We start from the raw sequence: 21019 nt of genomic DNA on the forward strand, positions 1-21019 counted from the left end.
CAAGTGATATTGTATTCTTTGAAAACCACAACATTTTATTGACAAATCAGATATACAGCTTAAGCATACATTGACGCCGAAAACTGTGCAAAAGTTTTCCAAATTTAGGGGAGATGAATTATGGTCCTTTGTCTGACACTTCTTTTGGTGGGGATACCGTGTAGCCTGAATACATGCTGAACAAAGACAATGGCTGATTCACTGGCTATACAGAGTTTCTCTAAAGCGATTAAATGAGCAGATTTAGAGAATCCATCGGTTCTAGCAAGAATAGTGTTTTTAACCAGACCAGTAACTGAATCTAATCTGGGGGCATACATCGCTCTAAAATCAGTATACCTTTCAGCATTGATGGTGCCTTTCCAGATGTGAAAGTTACCAGTTTTATAGAGAAGAGAAGAGAAGAAGCGGCATTTCCAGATCATGTTTACAAATGGCTTCTTTGCATAATAGAGGTTTAACACACTGTGCTTTTTAAAAAAACAAACAAAAAAAAACAAAACACAGGCATCTGATATCAATTTTCAGCAGTGTCTCTTACGCACAGAAATTTCTCTAGATACTGAATCTTTTGATGATATTATGCACTGTAGATGGTTGAATTTTCCAAGTCTCTGCAATTTCGACATCGAAGAAGGTTCCTCTTGAAATGCTCCACAATTAAAAAAAGTTTTTGCGGATTGCTGAAACTGACCACCTCACTTCTCATCGACTCTGCCTCTCTAAGGTGCTCTTTTTGATACTCAGTCATGTTACTGTCCTGTCATCACTTAACCTAACAAGTTGAAACATGTTCTCACAGCTTTTCCTTGCTTAGAACCACTAAATGTTCCAGCCCTTTGTTGCCCCTGTCCTAATTCTTGCCACCATCAAATTCAGAATGAGCTAAAATTTTTCAGGAAATGTGAAAGGTCTTATTATCAGGTTTTGATTTGTTTTATATATTCTGTTGCAAATTAAATATTTACATCTTATTTTTATTCATATTTTACATAACTGCTTACAATTGCTTACTTTGTAAATCATGAGGCCACGAATATTATTTTTCTTTGAAACTGCTTTAATATCTGCAAATGTTAACAGACGGTAAACAAATTTTTTTTTGTTGCTCCTGAAAGTCACAGCATGGCCTATAGCTGACAGATGATGTAAGCATTCAAAGAGCAGTCTCGCGCCACACTCCAGAAGCCGTTATCTGACAGTATAGTGCAGCCTGTATCTTGAATGGTATCATCTGGCTGTGCATCTCCCCATTTGGTGAAGGTCAGAGGCTGATTGTTGATATTAGTTTCAAAATTCCCATCAGCTTTTTTATTATTGACCCTGATCCATACTTTTTTATCATTTTCACCCCACAGCTGAGCCAGCATGCTGTTCTCCTCCTCACTCTGGGGCTGAGCCAGCTCTAAACCTTGTTGATAGCAGAACTCGACGGCCTTCAGGAAAGAGCCTCTCTCCTTGTTGGACACCAAGTATTTTTGCCCAATCTTCCTCACAAAGTTAAAGTTTATGGCTGGAAAAAAAAAACAACAACAACATGCGGTAGATCAGGAAAAATCCCCAAGGAAACACATCTGGTATAAAAGAAAAAAGTTCAGTTCTTAATTCTTAATACTGCTGACCTGTACTCTTTTCCTTGAAAACAATAGCATCCACACACACATTCACTTCTAAAAGTGAACTCAAATTCATAGTTGCTAAATAGGGTACTTACCCAATTCTAACTTAACAATGGTCTTCTGTAAAGTTTCAACATCCCGGACAACAGGACCAAAGAGATCTGAGTTGAAAAGAGTAAATTCAGGTATCAAAGTTCATTCAGCTGTATGTCGCTCAGAGATATGAAAACTCGATGTTATAGTGGTATTATTGTCAACTTTCGTTTGGGATATCTGGGTTCGAAGCCCCTGCATGAAAGGTACTACCTCCAGTAGGAGTCTTTTGGCAATGCCCCCTTACCTTTAATGCCTACCTGTAAGTCGCTTTTAAGCATCTGCTAAATGCACAAACATAAATTAAATATTGATCACCTGGTCCACACACTATTGCTGGTCCAGCTGGTCCAGCTGGTCCAGCTGGTCCAGGTGCCCCAGGTCGTCCTCTTTCTCCTGAGTCCAAAAAGAATAAAAATCTGACTCAGTTTTTTTTGGCCAATCAGGTATACATGTAGAAAATTTGACCCCTATCATTACTCAGTGAAATTAAACAGGAATAGATGTAACGGTTCAGACCAAGGCCAACACACTTTAACAGACAATGGTTAAGAGTAAAAAAAAAAAAGTACAAAAGAAATTAATATAGAAAAGCTGTAGATGATTATGTGCGGTGGTTAGCACTGCCATCTCACTGCAAGAGGGTTCCAGATTAAATTCCCGCCTGGGGCCTTTCTGTATGGAGTTTGCATGTTCTCCCCGAGTATGCGTGGGTTCTCTCCGGGTACTCCAGCTTCCTCCCATCATCCAAAAACATACATGTCAGATTAATTGGTGTTTCTAAATTGTCCCTGGAACTGAATGCGAGTCTGCATGATTGTTTGTCTCTATGTGGTCCTGTGATGGACTGGCGACCTGTTCAGGGTGTACCCCGCCTCTCGCACAATGACAGCTGGGATAGGCTCTAGCCTCCCCACAACCCTAAATTGGATTTAGCAGGTGCCCTAATAGAGATGTTTTGTCTGACCCAGTTGTTTATGTCATTCTAAGGTCTTGGACCATTTTAAGGTCATCGATTGTGCAGTATGAGCAGAGTGGAAAAGTACCAGCTAGGAACATAGGTTATTTAGTAAAATACAGAATATGAATTTATAATGTCTAAGAACAATGCCAATTATAACACCATATAAGCCAACTCACCTAAAATGGCCACCTGGTTTCAAAGGGCTCACATGGGCCACATCCTCCACTTAAATATATACTGGATTTCTTCCTTGCTTCTTCCAAGAGTCTGTTTACCCTAAATGCTCCCCCTGCTGGGCCCCCAGCTACTATTGCTTCTTCTTATCCAAATCCGCTGACCAGACTTTACTGTCTCATCTGACACTTCCTTGACTATTTTCCTCAAACTCTGTCCACTTACACCCAACTCCCTCAACAATGGATACAGAAAATTAATGGATAGAATCACATGGCTAAACACAAAAGAGAGTTAAGGAAAGATGCTGATCTACTACTTAAATTCAGACTTAAACTCAGACTGGATGTTTGGCTAAAGCTGACCACTTGATGGTGATGTGGTTCCATAATAAATTTTGTCTAAAAAAGTTTCAGTTTCCAAAATTTCAAACATCTTGCAGATGTTACTGTGTATATTAACACCAATTAGTTTTCACAATGATAAAATACAGTCTTTTTGGGTATTTTCAGACAGCACTATCATGCTTGACAGAAGCCTGAAGCCTGGAACAAGGTGGAGTGTCACATGGGACTTGGAGACAAGAGAAATGGAAGAAGTTACAAGAGATGTGTTGTTGCCAATGTGAGGGAAAACAGGTGTTTTCTGTTCAGGGAAGCATTGGCTTTCAAAGTTAACTTTACAAAGCATTCAGACAAAACCTGGGTCTTTCTGGATCCTGATTGATCCTCTTAATTTTTTAATAATTCTGTGTGTGTGCGTGCGAACTGTATTTAGTGAAACAGAAACTTATTTCTATTCAGTGGTCTTAGCTGACTTTGTCTCCGGTCAAAAAAAACACAAGTAGGTTAATGTACAGAACTGGCTAAAATCCATTTGGACAACCTCAGGACATGTGAGGATCATGTTCTTTGATTTATCCAGAACTTTTAATCACCCTACACTGTTATGTAAGAAGCTCCAGAAAATACAGGTAATGTCTGACATACACACCACATTTTGTGAGACTGAAGGTCTGTGTGTCTGAGAAAGTGGTCAGCAGCACAGATTCACCTCAGGGGACTGTACTCTCACCGTTTCTCTTCACTCTGTACACCTCGGACTTCCATTACAACTCAGAGTCTACAGGAATACTCAGATGACTCTGCAGTTGTTGGGTGTATCAATGATGAACAAGAGGCTGATTACAGGAAACTGATTAATCACAATCACCTCAATCTTGAAAACAATCAAAGCAAAAGTGAGGATTGTGGATTTTAAGAGGACCAGGAAAAAGTCAAAGACTGTCTCCATTCTATACTGTGGGCTGCTCTGGAGCCAATGGAGCTGATTGTTAAAAGAAGAATGCTACACAAGTCGGCCCAAGGTAAAGAACAACATCGACCATCCTTTTCATAACATTGTGTTGAAACACCAGAGTGCAGTGAGGTTGGGGCATCTTCAGCTCCGCTGCAACACAGAAAGATGCAGGAGTTCTTTCATGCCAGTAACCATAAACTGTTTGACACTAAAGTGTATGATGATTGCTTAAAAGAAAATATGGCAGCAATATACTTCCCCTTTTGGGATGAATAAAGTATTTGATTCAATTTTCATTTCATTAATCTAATTAGTCATCCCGTTAACCTTGGAGCCAATCTTCACATACATTCTGCAGTTCTCGCTTCAGTAGACAGATTCAAAGACAGCTGATGCTCTGTGTATCTGCTCGGCTCTTAGCCTAGTGTGAATTTTTTTTGTCATCTTCAAAAGTCTGTGGGGGTCCAGTGGGTCTTTTTGCAGCGGACTACATGCACAAAATATTTATGACTTTGTGTCTGCAGAGTTGATAAGTATCAATTTAAGTTGCTGTTAGTTTGCCAGGAAATGGGAAATGTTGCCATAAATTCTTAATTGTGTTGTTAGTGCTATGTTCTCTTGGCAGTAGATTTGACAGCCTTCTCTCTCCCCTGATTGTTTACAGAACGGTATCAAAGAAGCGAGAGACAGTCAGCAACGCAAGTGTGTTAATGCTGTATGAAAACAGCCAGCAAGGTGACATGAACAGCTGAGTTAATCTATGGTTGCAGCTTAACTATAACAAGACCACTGTCTTTGTCCAAGTATACATGCATAGGAGTGGAATCAGATTATTGTCTGAAGTAAATCAGACTGAAGTGACTCATTGTGCACGGTTATAAACTCATGATTTTAATCAGAGTGGAGGGACGGTCTTGAAATGCTCTACACAACCATGAGTTGTGAAATAATTTTTACCTTTGTTTCCAGGGAATCCAGAGGGTCCAGAGGGTCCAGGGGATCCACGGAGTCCAGGGGGTCCAGCAGGTCCGCTAATTCCTGGATCCCCTTTTTCACATTTGGGACAAGGAGGACCCAGCAGCTCACTGTAGCCTCTATGAACCATCCAGCAGAGGACGCAGAAAAGAGGATAAAGCCTCATCTTCTCCGTGTAGTGGAATACTGTTGAAAAAGTTGATGAATATCCAATTTTACAATTTTTATATACAGTAGTTAGTTATCAACGTGGTGTAAAAACCAAATGAGATTAGTCCATTTCACAAATCAAATTCATTACAAATCATGTCTCTGATAGTTTCCACTTTGCAAACGATACATAATAGTGTATGTGTCCTTTCAATTAGTTTTCATCATGTAACACTTAAAATAATATTCAGTTCTACACACAAGTAATCATTTAAAGAGGAGATACCATTAAGATATGATATCAATCTTGTATTGATTATCATTGGAAAATTAACTTACAGACCAAATAGGAGAATCTCCAGAAAGCGATGCTCCTTTGCTGTTTCCAACTCAAGCAACAAGAAACAAACGATTAATCTATGCAATATCCAGCCCAGAGGAAATGAAAAGCAGTTAAAAATGCTGAGAGTGCAACACAAAAGAGAAGTGAAAGTATCCGATGTTCAATCTTTGGTGACTTTGAGTCCAGTTAAATTTTATTTACCCTTCAAAAAGCAGTTCCTCTTTCAATCCAGACCCCACAAGTGTAAAGCCATCTTGTAAACAAAAGGCACAAAAATACTTTTAGCTCTCTATTTTGTTTTTTTTTGTTTATCTGTTTTCTTGTAAGTTTGCTTTCTGTAATGTAAAAATAATCTTGGTTAGGTCTGAAGAATTCCAGGGAGAAAAGCTGTGGTGATTCAATGAGAAAGCCTTTTTCACTTTTAAATCCAGTAAAACAAGCTTGTTCCAGGGCCACAGCAGATTTTCTGCCTCATGTGGGGCCAGGAAGACCTGGAAGCTGACTGTCGTGAGTAGGAGCCATCAGGCAGACAATGAGCAATAGAAGAAAAAGAACAACTTCAATCACTAAAAATATGTATTTCTCAATCCTGTCTGTGACTGAGATGAGCATTGCCTTGCTTTACAGTGATCCTGCAGCAGGATCTTAATCCTGTCTGATATACATGGTTACTTGTGGGGCTCCTGCAGGCAATACAGGAGTTGTTTGTCACCATCTAAAAGTGCCAAACCTCAACAGTACCATAAGGCGTTGAGTGAGGGCAACCTGTGAACTTTTACACAGAGTCACTTTCGCATCAGAAAGATGTCTGCCTGTACCCTCTCTCAACCGTAAAACTGGGTTGTGTTGCAACACAGATAATGTTACACAGAGCCAGTCTACGCAACTGTCTTCAAGTTCAAACTTCATCATTAACGTTATCTTGCTAGGCAGTTTAATACAGTAATCATATGATTTTATCTTCTTTGCACATAGAAATATTCAAATCATGCTTTTAGAATGACTCCATGACGAAGGAAAGTCTGACACTCATTGTTGACTGATCAAAAAGATAACTGGTTTAGAAGATGGTCCTTAATTTAACCAGACAGTCTGATTAATGACTGATAATCCGTCTTTAATGTTCCTAGAACTTCTGGATAATTATTTTTGCTGTGTATAATGTATAAGGCTGAAACTGCAAAACCATAGTACCAGTTCACACAGATAATGACAAACATAAATGCCCCCCCATTAACGGTCAACCACTGTTGGTTACCAGCTCAGTTATTGATGAAGAAGTAAAGTTTCAAAGCAGAAGAGTGATAGAATTTCAACTTCCAGTGCATATGAGCAGACTTTTCAACAAACAAGCTGCTCTTAAGCATCAACCTTGTTTTAGTGTCTATTTTAGCTCTAAAACATCAACTTCGAACTTGGAATGTTCCATGCCTTATTGCAAATATGTCACTTACGGTTGCTTTTCTTTTTCTGTATCTTTCTTTTTCCTCTGTTCTCCTGCTTCTTGAGATAATTTGTCACAGGTGTCCCCACTCAGCATTAGGATGGAGTATAAAAGCCGGGAGAGGCCACGAAACCAGTACCAGTGGACCATTTATCAGCAAGAAGACGAAATGTATGCCCGTTTTGTATGTTGTTCTTGGTTTTGTTTGGTTTTTGACTCATCGATAAACGTTTTTTGGCTCATATAATTTGTGGCACTTCCTGTTGGCAGGTTCAGCTTAATTAGCTGATTGATAGCTGATAGTAGATTGGAGGCAGGATCCCCGGTTAAACCCGGAACCGGAAATGACCGCAAACTGATGAATTACCAATAACTACATGCTGATAAGTTGCTGAACTTCCACTGTTTGCTCTGTGTGAACTACTAGAGAGTAACACTTAATACTTGAGACTTAATGAGTATGTCTTTCATCAACCAACAAGGTGCAGCCACTGTGTGAAAAGATTAAAGGCAGAGGCTGTAACTGCTCTGCAAACCAGAAGAGAAGCACAAACACTGACAGCTTCACAGAGGAAACAGGATGCCTGTGGTAGCTGTATGAGATAGAAACTTATTATCTTGTCTTAAGCCCCTAACCCTGCCGAGTCGTAGACAGACATAAAAATGACAGTCATATGAACCACTGGGTATCAACACGTTTACTGGTTAGCCACCTACTTCGAAGTCGTGATTTTTCCTGCTTTTTCACTCCGTTCACGCTGTGTCTTTCTTTGCCGGGTCGTGGCATGAGCTGGAGATGGCCTGGTCATACAGACACAGACGTCTGCTGCCACACCTCAACCAGATTTGCTTCTTCGTTTGAATTCCACCAGTTTTCAAAATGTCAAAATCTGTCATTTAGGTACAAAAACAAACAAACAAAAATATTAATGTCAAACAACCCAACTTATTTCATATCTTCTTAGAACAATTGAAAGTTTATGCATTTTATGCATTAGAAAAGTAAATTCTGATTACATTTCTTCTTGCTTTGCATCAATCACTAAATTGCTATAATAAGCCTCATTTGGGGAAATCAGTGCTGCAGAAATCCACTTCTCTTGTTTTGTTTTCAATACAGGGCAGCTTACTTCTTACTACTACCTTTTACTTCCAGTTCAGTTGGTTGCTTTTAGCAATTTGTACCACAAATCACAAAAAGTCAAACCAATACTTTCAACACTTGAAAGTTCAGATTTTACTCAGTCCTCTAAAACACTTCTCAGGGGCCAGAATGCAGCAGTTCGGCTTTTACCTAAAACTACGCAGCAGTCCAACACGGCCCTATATTAAAAAAATATTTTCATTTATTTTTATTTTTTATCTTGTACTCAGTAGCTTCCACCATTTTGCAGACTTGGTTTCTAATTTCATTATTCACAAGGTCCAAAGTAGCCTGGCACCTGCATTTATAACAAACCTGTTGAGCTCCTTACTTCTTTACTCTTCAGTCTCTTGTTCAAGGTCTTATCTGTTTTATAGGCAAAGACGAGAAACGCATTGTGAGTTTGTCTTTTGAGGAATACTCTGTTCTTGTTCTTATTTTACATATTTAAAAATGAATAAATCCCACGAAAGAGGAGAAGTTTTGTTCAAAATGGGTGCTGTTGAAACCCATACACACGGAAAGGATCTACGAGGGCACAAATGCGCTAACCTGCAGGTTAAAACCGCATCTTTGCAACATCCCAAAAGTGAATTCAATCTCTGTGCAAAACAAATACACGCTTCTTCAGCAGTGTTAGAAAAACTTCTCATTTCCTCTGACGTCAGCTCAGTGACAGTCGAGTCTGTGATGCTTCGAGGCACACAATGTTTTTGTGGCTGACTGTAAGGCATCAAAGTTCAACAACCACACAAGAAACGGGTCATTTTTAAATTTTTATTTTATTTGAGTTGCAGACAAACAGAAAGAAAAGTACTTGCGGGAAAGTCATGTTGGTACGTCTGAATGTGTGAATAATATGACAGATTAAAAAGTTCAGAAAAAAAGCAAAACAATGATAGCTAGGTGGAATTTTGAAATTGTACATTCAACACTGATTTGTACTTTAAACTCCATCTAAGATTTTTGCCAAACCAACAAGTGTCACCAGCTCACACCAGCAGGCAATTCTTCACCAACTGTAATATCCACCCCTGTAAAGGTTTCTATTATAGCTGACTACCTGTTGTACTTTTACAGCTGTGACGATGAGCAAGATAATGATAATGAGGCAGATCAAAGAAGTCAGGATGGTGGCCACGATGTTGAGGCAGCGAGCAGTGGAGCCGTAGTGTTGGGCACCTTCCAGATCTCCGACCACCTTCCGGTCTCTGGCCTGGAAGAACCAAAGCATAATGTTGTGGATTCACAGTTATCTCCAGCATCGGGGGAACTTGAGCAGAAAACTCTGAGCTCAGAGATTTTCAGTCTCCTGAAAACTTCTAAATGTGTAGCTCAACGTGGCTGAATTCTTTTTTTCCATTAATACAGAAATGATTAGAAATCTTGATTACAGTACCTCTTTTCTTCTGAATGATTTTTGTCATGATCTGAATGATTGTTTTTCATTAAAGTCTTCTATTAGAAGCATTATCTTTCCCCACCAGCTCTACAGCAAGGGGCAGGGATTGGGTAGTTTTTGATCAGATTGTAAGATGATCCTCTTGGGTTCGCTTAATATTTCCAATAGTTTCTTGTCATTAACTAATTCCAAATAAAACATGAAAGAAATTCAGAGCTCTGCCACATAAACTCACCTTGATAGAAAAGATGAGAGCCGCCAATCCAAGGCAACAAGGGTTTCCATACATGAAGCAGCAGAGGGACCAGATGATGTGGTCCTTGGCGGGCTCAGTGTTGATGTTCACAGTGGTGTGCTGAACCAATCTAGAACCGTCAGGTTGTCCAGGGAAACCATCATTCCTATTTCCTTGCAAAGGAAAGGCCTCAACTGGGTAATTTCCAGTTCGGTAATCAGGATTCATCATGAGCTCAGCTGTAGTTTGAAGTGGAACCTGCAGGAATCCGTTTCAGAAGTGTGATGCTGTGCGAAGTGTTGTACCTCTTTTGAAGATGTTTGAGGTTACCACCCCCTCCCTTGCTTTGTACTACGTTTAACTTTTGCCCTGTAAAAGCAAGCTTTGCCTATGAAGACCAGCCATAGGGCCCTTCGCTTTTCAACTGTTTTGAATATTTTGTACATTGATACAGAGGGATAAGTGGAAAATAAACTACAAATAAGAGCTATGTGGAAACTACAGCAGAAGCTGCCGCTTGTTAGTGAGCAGTAAAGCAGCTTTTGCTTTGCCAGAGTTTATCTCTTGAAAAATTCAACCAAAATCAGACCTTTCAACTGTGGAAATTTTAGTTCAGTGGCACTCAAACCTGGCTTTACAATGCTGGCTGAGATAAAAAACAATTATGAAAAGAAATTGATAAGAAAAGCACACAAATAAAGGAAAAAGATGAATGAAACGCCACAAATGATGCTCGGTTGAAGGAAGGCAGCATTTGAGCTTTGGTGGCACCACGCAGGAGCAAGATACTGCATATAGATGAAGCATTTGCCACAATCCACACATATAATAGGATTTCTTTCTTAAGCATTTGTCAATTCCACTCCCTGTGTTCTCATACTGAAATCTGCACAGCAGCCTGTCGTATTTCAATCAAAGCTTAATTAGTTAGTTCCAACAGTGAAGTCGCCTTTTTTTTTAAATTCCAGGATTCCAGGAGGCAGGTGGAAGGAATGCATCTTTAATTTTACACACCGTTTGAGTCGTGAATACAAGAAAAGGTAAAAGAATGCGAGTCTTTGACCTACATCATGTTGAGCCAACGATCCCAAGAGGCCAAGAGCCTTTGTAATTTCTTTGTAATTTGTGACAGATTGTAATTCATCACAGGTCTACAAACACACCATGTGTAAAACCATTTATTGACAGGCAAAACTGCCCAAAAAAAACATCACATCGGGAACCGTCTGTTTCCAAGGCTTCTGATACCATTAGAGCTCCATCTCCCAATTTTTTGCTCTAATAAAAATATGAGCAGCAGGTAACTTTTCCCACAAAGAGAAGTTAACCCTTAGTAACTGGAGCTTTGAAAGCTATGCTCCTGCCACAGCAAAGGTTACGATCAAGACAATGAGGGTTAAGATGGAGACCAGAACTGTGGAGATGATGTTGAGGCAGCGAGCAGTGGAGCCGTAGTGATGGGCACCTTGCAGGTCTCCGACCACCTTTCGGTCTCTGGCCTGGAAGAACCAAAACAGGTTTGTTGAATCTGAAGTGAATTTAAAACTGCTGATGCACTTAGATTCATTATTTACTGATACATTTGCATCTGGGCTTTTTTCTCACACTGTTATACCAACTCTTCGAACAGTTTGTAAAACCATAAAAAACATCTGCCGATGTCCTCCTTCAGTTTTCTTTCTTCATCTTCTTTTCTTTTTTGAAAAACTCAAAGATTCCACTAATTCGTTTCTCTTTATCGTCTGATTGAAGGTTAAATTTTACTTTGCGGATCTTAGAAAAAGCTCGAGACCGTCTAGGGCTGGGCAAATATTAAATTCTTTAATCGCATGATTGACTGTGATTTAATCACGATTAATCGCATTATTATACGCAAAATCCAATAATGAATTCAAAAGTAGCATATAACCCACTTTTATTGGAACTGTACATTCATATGATCGAAGTACTCCGTTGATAAGACAATTCAACGTTGCAGTGCTTACAAATAACTTTGGCTCTGTCGACTGCGCCGTCTGGCAGAACGTTCAAATGAAAATGGCCAATGTAAAAGTTCTGTAACCTGGGGCCCCATGTTTGTTTAGCCCGCTTCACCCGCCATTCTTTTCTTTTCTTTTCTTTTCTGACTGTTTTCTGTGAGCGCCGCAGCAGTAAGAAATATACGAGGCTCGCTCACGATGGACTTTTTCAAAATAAAAGCCGGCGAGCAACAGGCGTTAACAATAAAATAATAAATAATAAAAACTGCGTTAATGGGAGACAAATGATTGTCTGCGATAACGAATTCATTAGTTAACGCATAAATAGCGCGTTAATGTGCCCAGCCCTACTTTTTTCCCATAAACTATATCCTACCTTTGCACAGTTTATGTACCCATTAAGCGAGGCAGTGCATTTAACGTGTTCAAGAAGCCGAAATCACACAACCCTACAGTTACTCACTTTGATAGAGAAGATGAGCGCCACCAGTCCGAGGCAGAAAGGGTTGGAGTAGAGAAAGCAGCAGAAGGACCAGATGACGTAGTCTTTTGGAGGATCAGTAGTGATGTATTGCACCAATCTAGGACCCTCAGGTTGTCCAGGGGGGTAATAATACCTCATGTTCTGCATTGCAGCAGCCTCCACTTGGGGACCAGGATGCATCGCTCTTAGTGGTAATCTGAAGGGTAGAGGGGTGTGCATGAACCAATGGGTGCAAGAACTTATGTGAAATGGACACAGTGTGCCAATTTCCATTTTAAGGGTGTTGGCCAAGTGGAAATTGTCCAACATTTCTATGCCAAAGGTACAATGTACATGCAAGGTGTTTGTTGCTAATCTCTTTTCTTGATTGAACCCCACAAAGTAAACACTGTTATAGAGCATTTGTTGCTGTGATCTTGTGGTGTGGAACCACAGAGCACAGAAAAATGTTGGGTTTCAGTTTGATGAAAGAGTTTGTTTTCAGTCAATCATGTGCACTGAAATATCTGTGAGGGTGCAAACATGCTGTAAAAAGCCAAAAAAAAAGAAAAGAGAAGAACTGGAGACATACGACAGCTTTGATTACTCTTTCATTGATACAAGCACGAAATGAACAACTCGTCCGCTGGAGGTTGCCAGCTTGAACACAAAATGACAGTTACATTCAGATCGATGTGTTAACTAATCACGCTCCACAATGTTGTAAACCTCCTGAAAAAAGATCAAAAAGCAGAACTTTCATGTTCATTTACAAGCCAAAATCTACAACTAAAAGTAAAGCCACACGCGGAAGCTTGTTGTGCAAAAGGCCCCGCAGATTTGATCTTTGTTTCAGCTCACTTATAGCTGGTGGAACATTCAGACGCATCCAAGAAAATGAGCTTAGAAGAAACGGGTGTAACTGAAATCATTTGAAAAGCTATTTCCAATGATTAAAATCAAACTACTTTGTGTTTAAAATGAATGCTTCATCGTCGGCGATTCAGTCAAGCACACGTTAAGTGAAATAAACCAAAGGTAATCAGACGCACTGACAACGGAAGCAGGACCCGAATTAAAGCGTGTTACAGCTCAAACCCACACTCCACATCAAAGCCGCCCTCAGATGGCACAAACACAGCTGCATTCGATTCCATTTTTACAATCACTAAAAGTATTCAGTTCATTTGTAAGTACTCAACCACCACAATAGAGTGGGGAAACATAACCAGCAGTAGTAGACAATTTGTTTCATTCTAACAAATAAAAATCGACATTTTAAGGCATTATGTTGTTAAGGTCATATGGTGCAACATAAGACAACATCATATTCCACACACACAAGAAAGAAATTGCAGTTTAATTAGGACAATTTTGCCTCAGGATTTTCCAGCCTCTTGAATATTACTGGCTTTGAGAATTGTAAGGGAAATGTATAAGTTTGGAATGACTGAATAAGAAATCATTGAAATCCAACATAATCATTTCAGCCTCTGCACCAGTGATAAACAGGTCAAGGCTGTTCTTGTTCCCGGTGGAAGAGAAGGCAGAGCGGGCTGGAGAGTCGAGGCTTCACATCTTCGAGGACGCTGCGATGGCCGAGGCTCCTGGACGGCTGTACACGCGCACGCTTGAGTTCTGAGACGGACAAAGACACAAGATTAGCGAGATGAACGCGCCGCGGCGGCGGCTGCTGCTGCAAACAGAAAACCACAAAACTGCTCAACAAACGGTTGGAATTTCTGCAATTCATTCCACCTCCTCTCGCTATGAGCCCAACGTCTCTCCCACATCTATAACAGTCTGTGTATTTCAATCAAGTTTCACCAGCTCAGAAATGCTTCATTTAACAATAGACAACTGTGCTTGGCCCCAACATGTGTTTTGGATCAATAGTTCTCCTATATAACTCCTGCATCTAATATTTCAACGCTAAAGAAAATCCCTCCTCCTCTGTGTCAATGTTGTAACGATGCCTCAAATATTTGGGGGACAGGCGGCCCACGTAGAGTCCAGGATGGGAACTGCGTTTACCTTCTTGGCCTCTGCGTTATACTTGTTGAGGAGGGTCTGTACCCTGTTTCCGTAGTCTGGATGGATCGCCTTCAAGTTCTCCACCTGTGAAGAACATCAGTAAACCATGAGGTAAGCCCGTACTCCATCACAAGCTCCCCATGAGAGAGTTCTGCGCTGATTTTACTCCCATGTACAATCAGAACTGAGCAACATGTAAACCACAATCTGATAAGAGCTGGTGAGCTGTTCAGGGCCATTTCATTTGCTGCTGGTTTGATATGCTCCTAGAATACAGTACAAGTGCATGAAAACGTTCAAGGGGCTTTAAAGACTGAGCGCCTCAGAGTCTTGCACAGTTTGACGTGGTTGCATGCAAAGCTCAACCTTTGCAGGAAGCCGTTTGCGTTTCCCACTTAAAACCAGAAGTCGGTCTGAGAGTCAGAGACAAAAGAAGTGGATGTATAAGTAATAAAGAAGAAGAAAACTAGAGGATACAAAACCTAAATAAGTAAAAGAAAGGTCAGTGTGATTTTAAGGTGCAAGGCTTTCAGAGCAAAATAAAGAATGGAGTGAATAAACATCTTGCTAAACCAGTGTTTGTTTAATTTATTCTTCTGGCACACAACTGAGAGCACAGAGCGGAAAAGGATGAGACACACAAACACGGGGGGGGGGGGGGGGGGGGGGGGGCATTCTTTCTTTGCTTTTCCACACACTTGAAACATTTGAACATTTCGGTTAGCTGACACGCATTAAACCACTGACTTGAGTGGGAAAAGGTGACCCATTCTACACTGGAAGCTTATAAAGATTTAGAATCCGATACTGGCGATGCTGGCTTGGATTGCTGGTGGGGACGATCTTACGGAGAAGATGGACGCTGTGCAACTGCAAGTCTTCTCCAACTCATTTGGTAAAAACAAAAACAAACATGAAAATACACATCACCCTCTTAGCTCTGCTCAGTTCCTGGGTGCCACAATTTCTGTTAAGAATTGTTTTGTCGTTTGATCCAAAACAAAGCTGAGCTCTGGACTCTTTTTGTCCCCCTACAAGCAACTGTACTGCCTGATAAAAAGCATTCATATCCAACTATGCAACATAAAAACAGACAGGTCTAAAGTAAATTAAGCAGAACAACATCAGCTTTGTGGACACATTCAGTCTCTTTCATTTTTAAGTTCTATTTTTTTCCCTCAAAAACATTGTCTTTAGTTTTGTTTTGTTGTGCGAAAAAAAAAAAGAAAAAAAGGTTCAAAGCATAAAAATAAAACATGCTGGCCTAACCCACATAACCCACATAACCCACAGTGGAGACTTGCTAGAACTTGTGTTTCCACAGCAACAACCTGTGGCCTGACTGTGAAAGCATGCAACTGGAGAAAACCACAATCTGGCAAAGTCTCACTTTCTAATGGTCGTCCTTCCACGCAGCCACTACGCAGAGATAGGATTTAATTAATATTTCAACATCAGATGGCGCTGCAAGCACAGACGAACAACATGTGGACTCACCACGCGTTTCTGTATGAAGAGCTGGGCTCCCTTCAGGGACCCTGCCATGTTCTGGCAAAGTCTCTGGCGCTCCTCCTCATTCAGCACTTGGGTGTAGAAGTCTCGAACCTGCGATCAAACACACACACACACACACACACACACACACACACACACAGTGCTCTTACCTACTGCGAAAACACATGTTCAAGAGTATAGCCTGCGATTAAAACCAATAATACCTTATTTACCAAAAAAAAAAAAAAGTATCAAAAGGATTTCTTTAGTTGTTTTTTTTGTTGCTGAGAACAGCAGAGGAAGAAGTAAAGAAGCAAGGTGTGGGAAAACAAAACTAAACAAAAGAAGACAGTCTGTGGGCAAATATAACATATTTGGTTTTTAATTTATTCATTTATTAAATAATAAAAAAAGATTACTCAGCATAATTTGCTTTTATTTCTAAAACTAAATTAATTGAGGTTTTAAACACTTTTACAGGTGGCTCTTCTCTCTTGTACAGAGTGCAGCCGGGCGATCAAAACCTCACACATGTCAGCTCTCGATGGCACAAATCACTTGGCCACAGAAATCCCACCTGCAGCGCCTCTGAGATGGTCTTTACCTGAGTGACGTTGTCTTCATCTTCGCTGTTGTAACGGTCCACGTCCGGAGACACCTTGAACTTCGACTCCACAAACCGAGGCTGGGTCTCTGGGGCACTGAAGCTGTTAGGATAGTAGTTTGGAGCGCCACCTAGAGGTCAGACAGACCAAACACTAGTGAGCCAGGGAAGAAGGGAGGAAGGGAAGAAAAAAAACATGCTATTGAGAGTTAAATTCTGTAAAACGGTAACAATAGAAAAGACTGAGGAGACTTAAAATCATTGTCATTAGTGGATAAATCTGATGAGTGAATGAATTGAAAATATGTCAGAGTCGCTGACTTTTATCTATTAAAGAAATTAACTGGAAGGCAGTTCAATTTAAGGGAAACAAAAGTAAATCCTTGCTTGCAGCCTTTCAAGCAGCTGGAAAACATTGCTGTGTTGAGACAGACGAAGCGGTGCAGTCGTATTCTGCTCTTTATGCAGAAAAGTGGGTTCCATTCAGTGAAAGATCCCCCGGGAGCATGCTCACTCTGGACTGCCACGCAGAGACTTGTGTATGCCAACATGCAACAGACACACCGAGGGAAAAAGACAACACACCTATCTCAACACACCTTTACAATCTCACAAATAACAATTTACAGCTATATTATGGTTTATGATATTCTTATACTAGGGACGTTATTTTACGTCGAAGTTTGAACATTCGTCCCACAGGGGCAATCTTTGAACACCAGTAACTCATCTGGATAAAAAAAAAAAAAAGAGAAGATATTCCAGTGTGCAAGTTTTTCTGACCATCAACCAATACTTCTGCTGGAGAGTGGATACTTCAGCCAATTCAGTGCTGGCTCATCTCTAAACAACGGTGAAAAGGCAGCAGGTGGTCTTATTTTGAATGATGGCATAGAAGAGTAAAAATAAGTTAAAAAGAAAAAGAACGATTTGCAAATTTAACAGAACATAGAAAACCTAATATTAATCTAATATTGAACGCAAGACATTCTACATTTCAGAAAATATATTGTGTCAAGGGCATCTTGAATGTGATGGCAGCAACACGTCTCAAAAAGGTTCAGTTGGGGGCAACAAAAGGCTGGAAAAGTAAGAGGTGCTATAAAAGGAACTCTTTGAGAAACGTATTGCAACCGATTGGGTGAGGAAAATGGCTGGGTATTAAAAAGAGCACCAGAGAGAGGCAAAGTCTCTCAGGAGTAAAGGTTTCCGAGGTTCAGCCCTTTACAAAGAAGTGCATCTGCAAATTGTGGAGAATTTTGAGAATAAAGTTCTTTGGCGTAAAATTGCCATGACTGTGAATCAATAAGTAATATCATTAAAAGCTTCAGATGATCTGGAGACATCTCTGCACAAGAGATATGGCTGGAAATCGGTACTGCATGCTCATGATTTTTCTGCTCCGCAGGCAGCACTGCGTTAAAAAACAGGAACTCACTGCTCGGGAACACTCCCAGAAATTAATGTCTGTGAACACAGTTCACTGTGGCGTTGACAAATGCAGGTTAGAGCTTTATCGTGTAAGAAGAAGTACAAAGAAGGTGTAATATGAAGATCTATCCATCCATCCATCCATCCATCCATCCATCATCTGCCGCTTATCTGAGGGTCGGGTCGCGGGGGCAGCAGCTTGCCGAGAGACATAGTCTCTCCAACGTGTCCTGGGTCTCCCCCGGGGTCTCCTCCCAGTGGGACGTGCCCGGAACACCTCCCCAGGGAGGCGTCCAGGGGGCATCCTAACCAGATGCCCGAGCCGCCTCATCTGACTCCTCTCAATGCAGAGGAGCAGAGGTTCTACTCCGAGCCCCTCCCGGATGACTGAGCTTCTCACCCTATCTCTAAGGGAGAGCCCAGACACCCTGCGGGGGAAACCCATTTCGGCCGCTTGTATTCGCGAACTCGTTCTTTCGGTCTCTACCCACAACTCGTGACCATAGGTGAGGATGGGAACGTAGATTGACCAGTAAATAGAGAGCTTCGCCTTCTGGCTCAGCTCCTTCTTCACAACGACGGGTCGGTGCAGAGCCCGCAACACTGCAGACGTCGCACCGATCCGCCCGTCAATCTCACGCTCCATTCGTCCCTCACTCGTGAACAAGACCCCGAGATACTTGAACTCCTCCACTTGGGGAAGGATCTCATTTACTAATCTGAAGATGATCCAGAAATGCTTTAATTTTCTCGAGACTAAGGTTCACCCTAAAATGAATTGAGGCTAAATGGTTCTGTGATAAGATCAATCAAATTTGGATCCTGGATCCTTCAACAAGGCTATTCTCAACCATATACAGCATCTATTAACATCAGCATGGCAGAAGAAGAATCAGAATGCTTGACTGGCCCGCCTGCAGTCCAGACCTTTCACCAACAATAAATATTTAACACAAAGAAAATGCAAAAGACAACAAAGAGGACCCCAAACTGTCGAGCTGCTAGAATCCTATCAGGCAAGAACAGGACAGCATATCTTCTACCAAAGGTCCAGCAACTGGTCTCCTCAGTTCCCACATGCTTCATGTTCAACGTTGCTGCCACTGCTACTTGTAGGACTGGGAGTATAACAAATGTATATCATCTTAAATGTTCTATTTCCAAATCTCAAGTTTTTCTTGAAGAAAACTGAAGGATAAAGTTCTGTGCAGCCAGCGTTATATGTGAGCATACAGCATGGTGTATATTAAGTTCTTTTCTGTTGCGTCATCAGTTTCTAACACTGGCAAAAAGTGTTGCCGGTACCCGAGTAAAGTTGCGCATTCCCTCTATTATGAAAATACTATTATTGATCCACACTTGCCACATCTGAACCATAACTTACCTTGGTTGTCGAACATGCACATTGGACCGTCGCGCTGGTAATTGGCCACCCGCGCCCTGAAGGGACAGTTGACGGGGATCTGCAGGTAGTTGGCTCCCAGCCGGTGTCGATGTGTGTCGGGGTAGGAGAAGAGTCGACCCTGCACAGAGACTCAGGAGATTCAGCGCTGGCAAGAACGAACACTAACAGCAGCACACTGTGCCGTTTACGGGGGGCTCACGCCAAAAGCGTCGCGAGCTTCTACTTCTTCTGCCCCGGAAGCGGCCAAAGGGACGGGACTTATATGTATAGCAACTAGCAGATATACATAATAATCCATCCATACATCGGTTCCCTCTTTCACCATGGATCGTACTCTGGGCAGCCTTCTTTGTGTTTGCGCTCTGCCGTTTTCCACTTTTTTCGCGCCTTCGGAATCGAGATCGGCCCTAATTGGCTGTTGTCGCGTCACTGCTCATTTGCATAAAGTTGAGCCTTTCTCAACTCTTGAAGCTCACGAAACTCACAACGTGCCGCTCATTGACGCCAGCTTACATTGAAAATGAATGGCAGTTGGCCCCTCACAACGCTTTTGGTGCGAGCCCCCGGTTACACACAATCAGATGTTTAGCATATCGGGAGAAAATCTGCCATTGTGTTACCTGCAGCATCTTGTCGGGGCTCGCCTCGATGCCTGGTGGCATGTTGCTGGGGTCAAAGGCCAGCTGCTCCACCTCTGCAAAATAGTTGACTGGGTTCCTATTGAGGATCATTCTGCCCACAGGGATCAAAGGGTATTCTTTGTGTGACCACACCTGGACCATGGGAAAAAAAAAAACAAACAAAAAAAAACAGAAATTTTCAAAGATATGTCCAAATCATCAAAAGCAAGTTATCCATTTAATATTTAGTCTTCTCAGTTTCCTAGACATATGCTATCACAACATCTGAAAGCGACGTTATGACCCAGTTAGGTTCCGTTGTGGAGGGATGTCGTACCTTAGTAAGATCAAAGGGATTGAACCTGAACTTCTCAGCCTGCTCAAAGGTCATGACTTGAATAAAACAGGTCCAGGACGGGTAGTTGCCGTTGGCAATCGCATTAAACAGGTCTCCGATGGCATAATCCGGGTTGGTGGACGCGAGGTGTTCTGCCTCCTCAACCGACAGATTCTTTATGCCTTGATCAGTCTTAAGAAAAATAAATAAATAAAAAAAAAACACATGACATCAGTCATGACATGACGCGTAAAAAAAGAAAAAAAGTAGACAGTCGACCGGGGTTGAAGCAAACCTTGAAGTGGAACTTGCAGTAGAAACGTTCGCCGCCAGCGTTGACCAGCTTGAAGGTGTGAGAGCCGTAGCCGTTCATGTGACGGTAGCCGTCGGGCAAACCTCGATCACTGAACAGGAAAGACACCTGAATGGGGAAGACGCCAAGAAGAAGAAACTGACAAAGCCTGCGAGGTTTTCTCATGTTTAATCACAACAAGCCAAAGCACAATACATCAGTAAAATCACTTGAGAGCATTTGCTTCGCATCATCAGGCATGTGAACCTTCTTTTGTGAATATTTGCCTGCATAAATCGGGTTCAGAGGCAGCTTACCTGGTGCAGACTCTCAGGCCTCAGACTCCAGAAGTCCCAAACCATGTCAGGGTCTTTCATGTGGGTTTGAGGATTGCGCTTCTGGGAATGAATGAAGGACGGAAACTGCGGGCAGGAAAAGGCACAGGTCATGTGACGCATGTCTTAAAAATCTTAATAATCGTAGTAATCAAACAGTTAGATTTTTTCATTTATCAAATA

General features: G+C 41.4%; 3 protein-coding genes across 3 annotated transcripts in view; all 3 read right to left on the minus strand.

The window, feature by feature from the left end:
* Positions 1 to 997: 997 nt before the first annotated feature.
* Positions 998 to 5304, minus strand: LOC140306654 (mannose-binding protein C-like). Its single transcript, XM_072385256.1, has 4 exons — positions 5107 to 5304; positions 2031 to 2108; positions 1715 to 1780; positions 998 to 1513 (listed from the first exon to the last, which is right to left on the minus strand). The coding sequence occupies exons 1-4, from the start codon at positions 5288 to 5290 to the stop codon at positions 1131 to 1133; spliced, it is 711 nt and encodes a 236-aa protein (XP_072241357.1). The 5' UTR covers positions 5291 to 5304; the 3' UTR covers positions 998 to 1130.
* Positions 5305 to 8968: 3664 nt separating this feature from the next.
* Positions 8969 to 10389, minus strand: LOC140306655 (interferon-induced transmembrane protein 1-like). Its single transcript, XM_072385257.1, has 2 exons — positions 9843 to 10389; positions 8969 to 9421 (listed from the first exon to the last, which is right to left on the minus strand). The coding sequence occupies exons 1-2, from the start codon at positions 10071 to 10073 to the stop codon at positions 9218 to 9220; spliced, it is 435 nt and encodes a 144-aa protein (XP_072241358.1). The 5' UTR covers positions 10074 to 10389; the 3' UTR covers positions 8969 to 9217.
* A 2493-nt stretch (positions 10390 to 12882) lies between these two features.
* The window catches only part of cat (catalase), a 10801-nt gene continuing 2664 nt past the window's right edge, over positions 12883 to 21019 (minus strand). Inside the window, exons 5-13 of the mRNA XM_072386269.1 lie at positions 20819 to 20923; positions 20505 to 20630; positions 20210 to 20401; positions 19873 to 20025; positions 19232 to 19370; positions 16417 to 16547; positions 15816 to 15923; positions 14319 to 14402; positions 12883 to 13922 (exon numbers count right to left, since the gene is read on the minus strand). Coding sequence (XP_072242370.1) covers positions 13857 to 13922; positions 14319 to 14402; positions 15816 to 15923; positions 16417 to 16547; positions 19232 to 19370; positions 19873 to 20025; positions 20210 to 20401; positions 20505 to 20630; positions 20819 to 20923 — 1104 coding nt within the window. The 3' untranslated portion in view covers positions 12883 to 13856. The remainder of the gene's footprint in view (positions 13923 to 14318; positions 14403 to 15815; positions 15924 to 16416; positions 16548 to 19231; positions 19371 to 19872; positions 20026 to 20209; positions 20402 to 20504; positions 20631 to 20818; positions 20924 to 21019) is intronic.

Source organism: Leuresthes tenuis, unplaced genomic scaffold (genome assembly GCF_036924035.1).
Source record: "Leuresthes tenuis unplaced genomic scaffold, fLeuTen1.0.hap1 SCAF_5, whole genome shotgun sequence".
Lineage (NCBI taxonomy): Eukaryota > Metazoa > Chordata > Actinopteri > Atheriniformes > Atherinopsidae > Leuresthes > Leuresthes tenuis.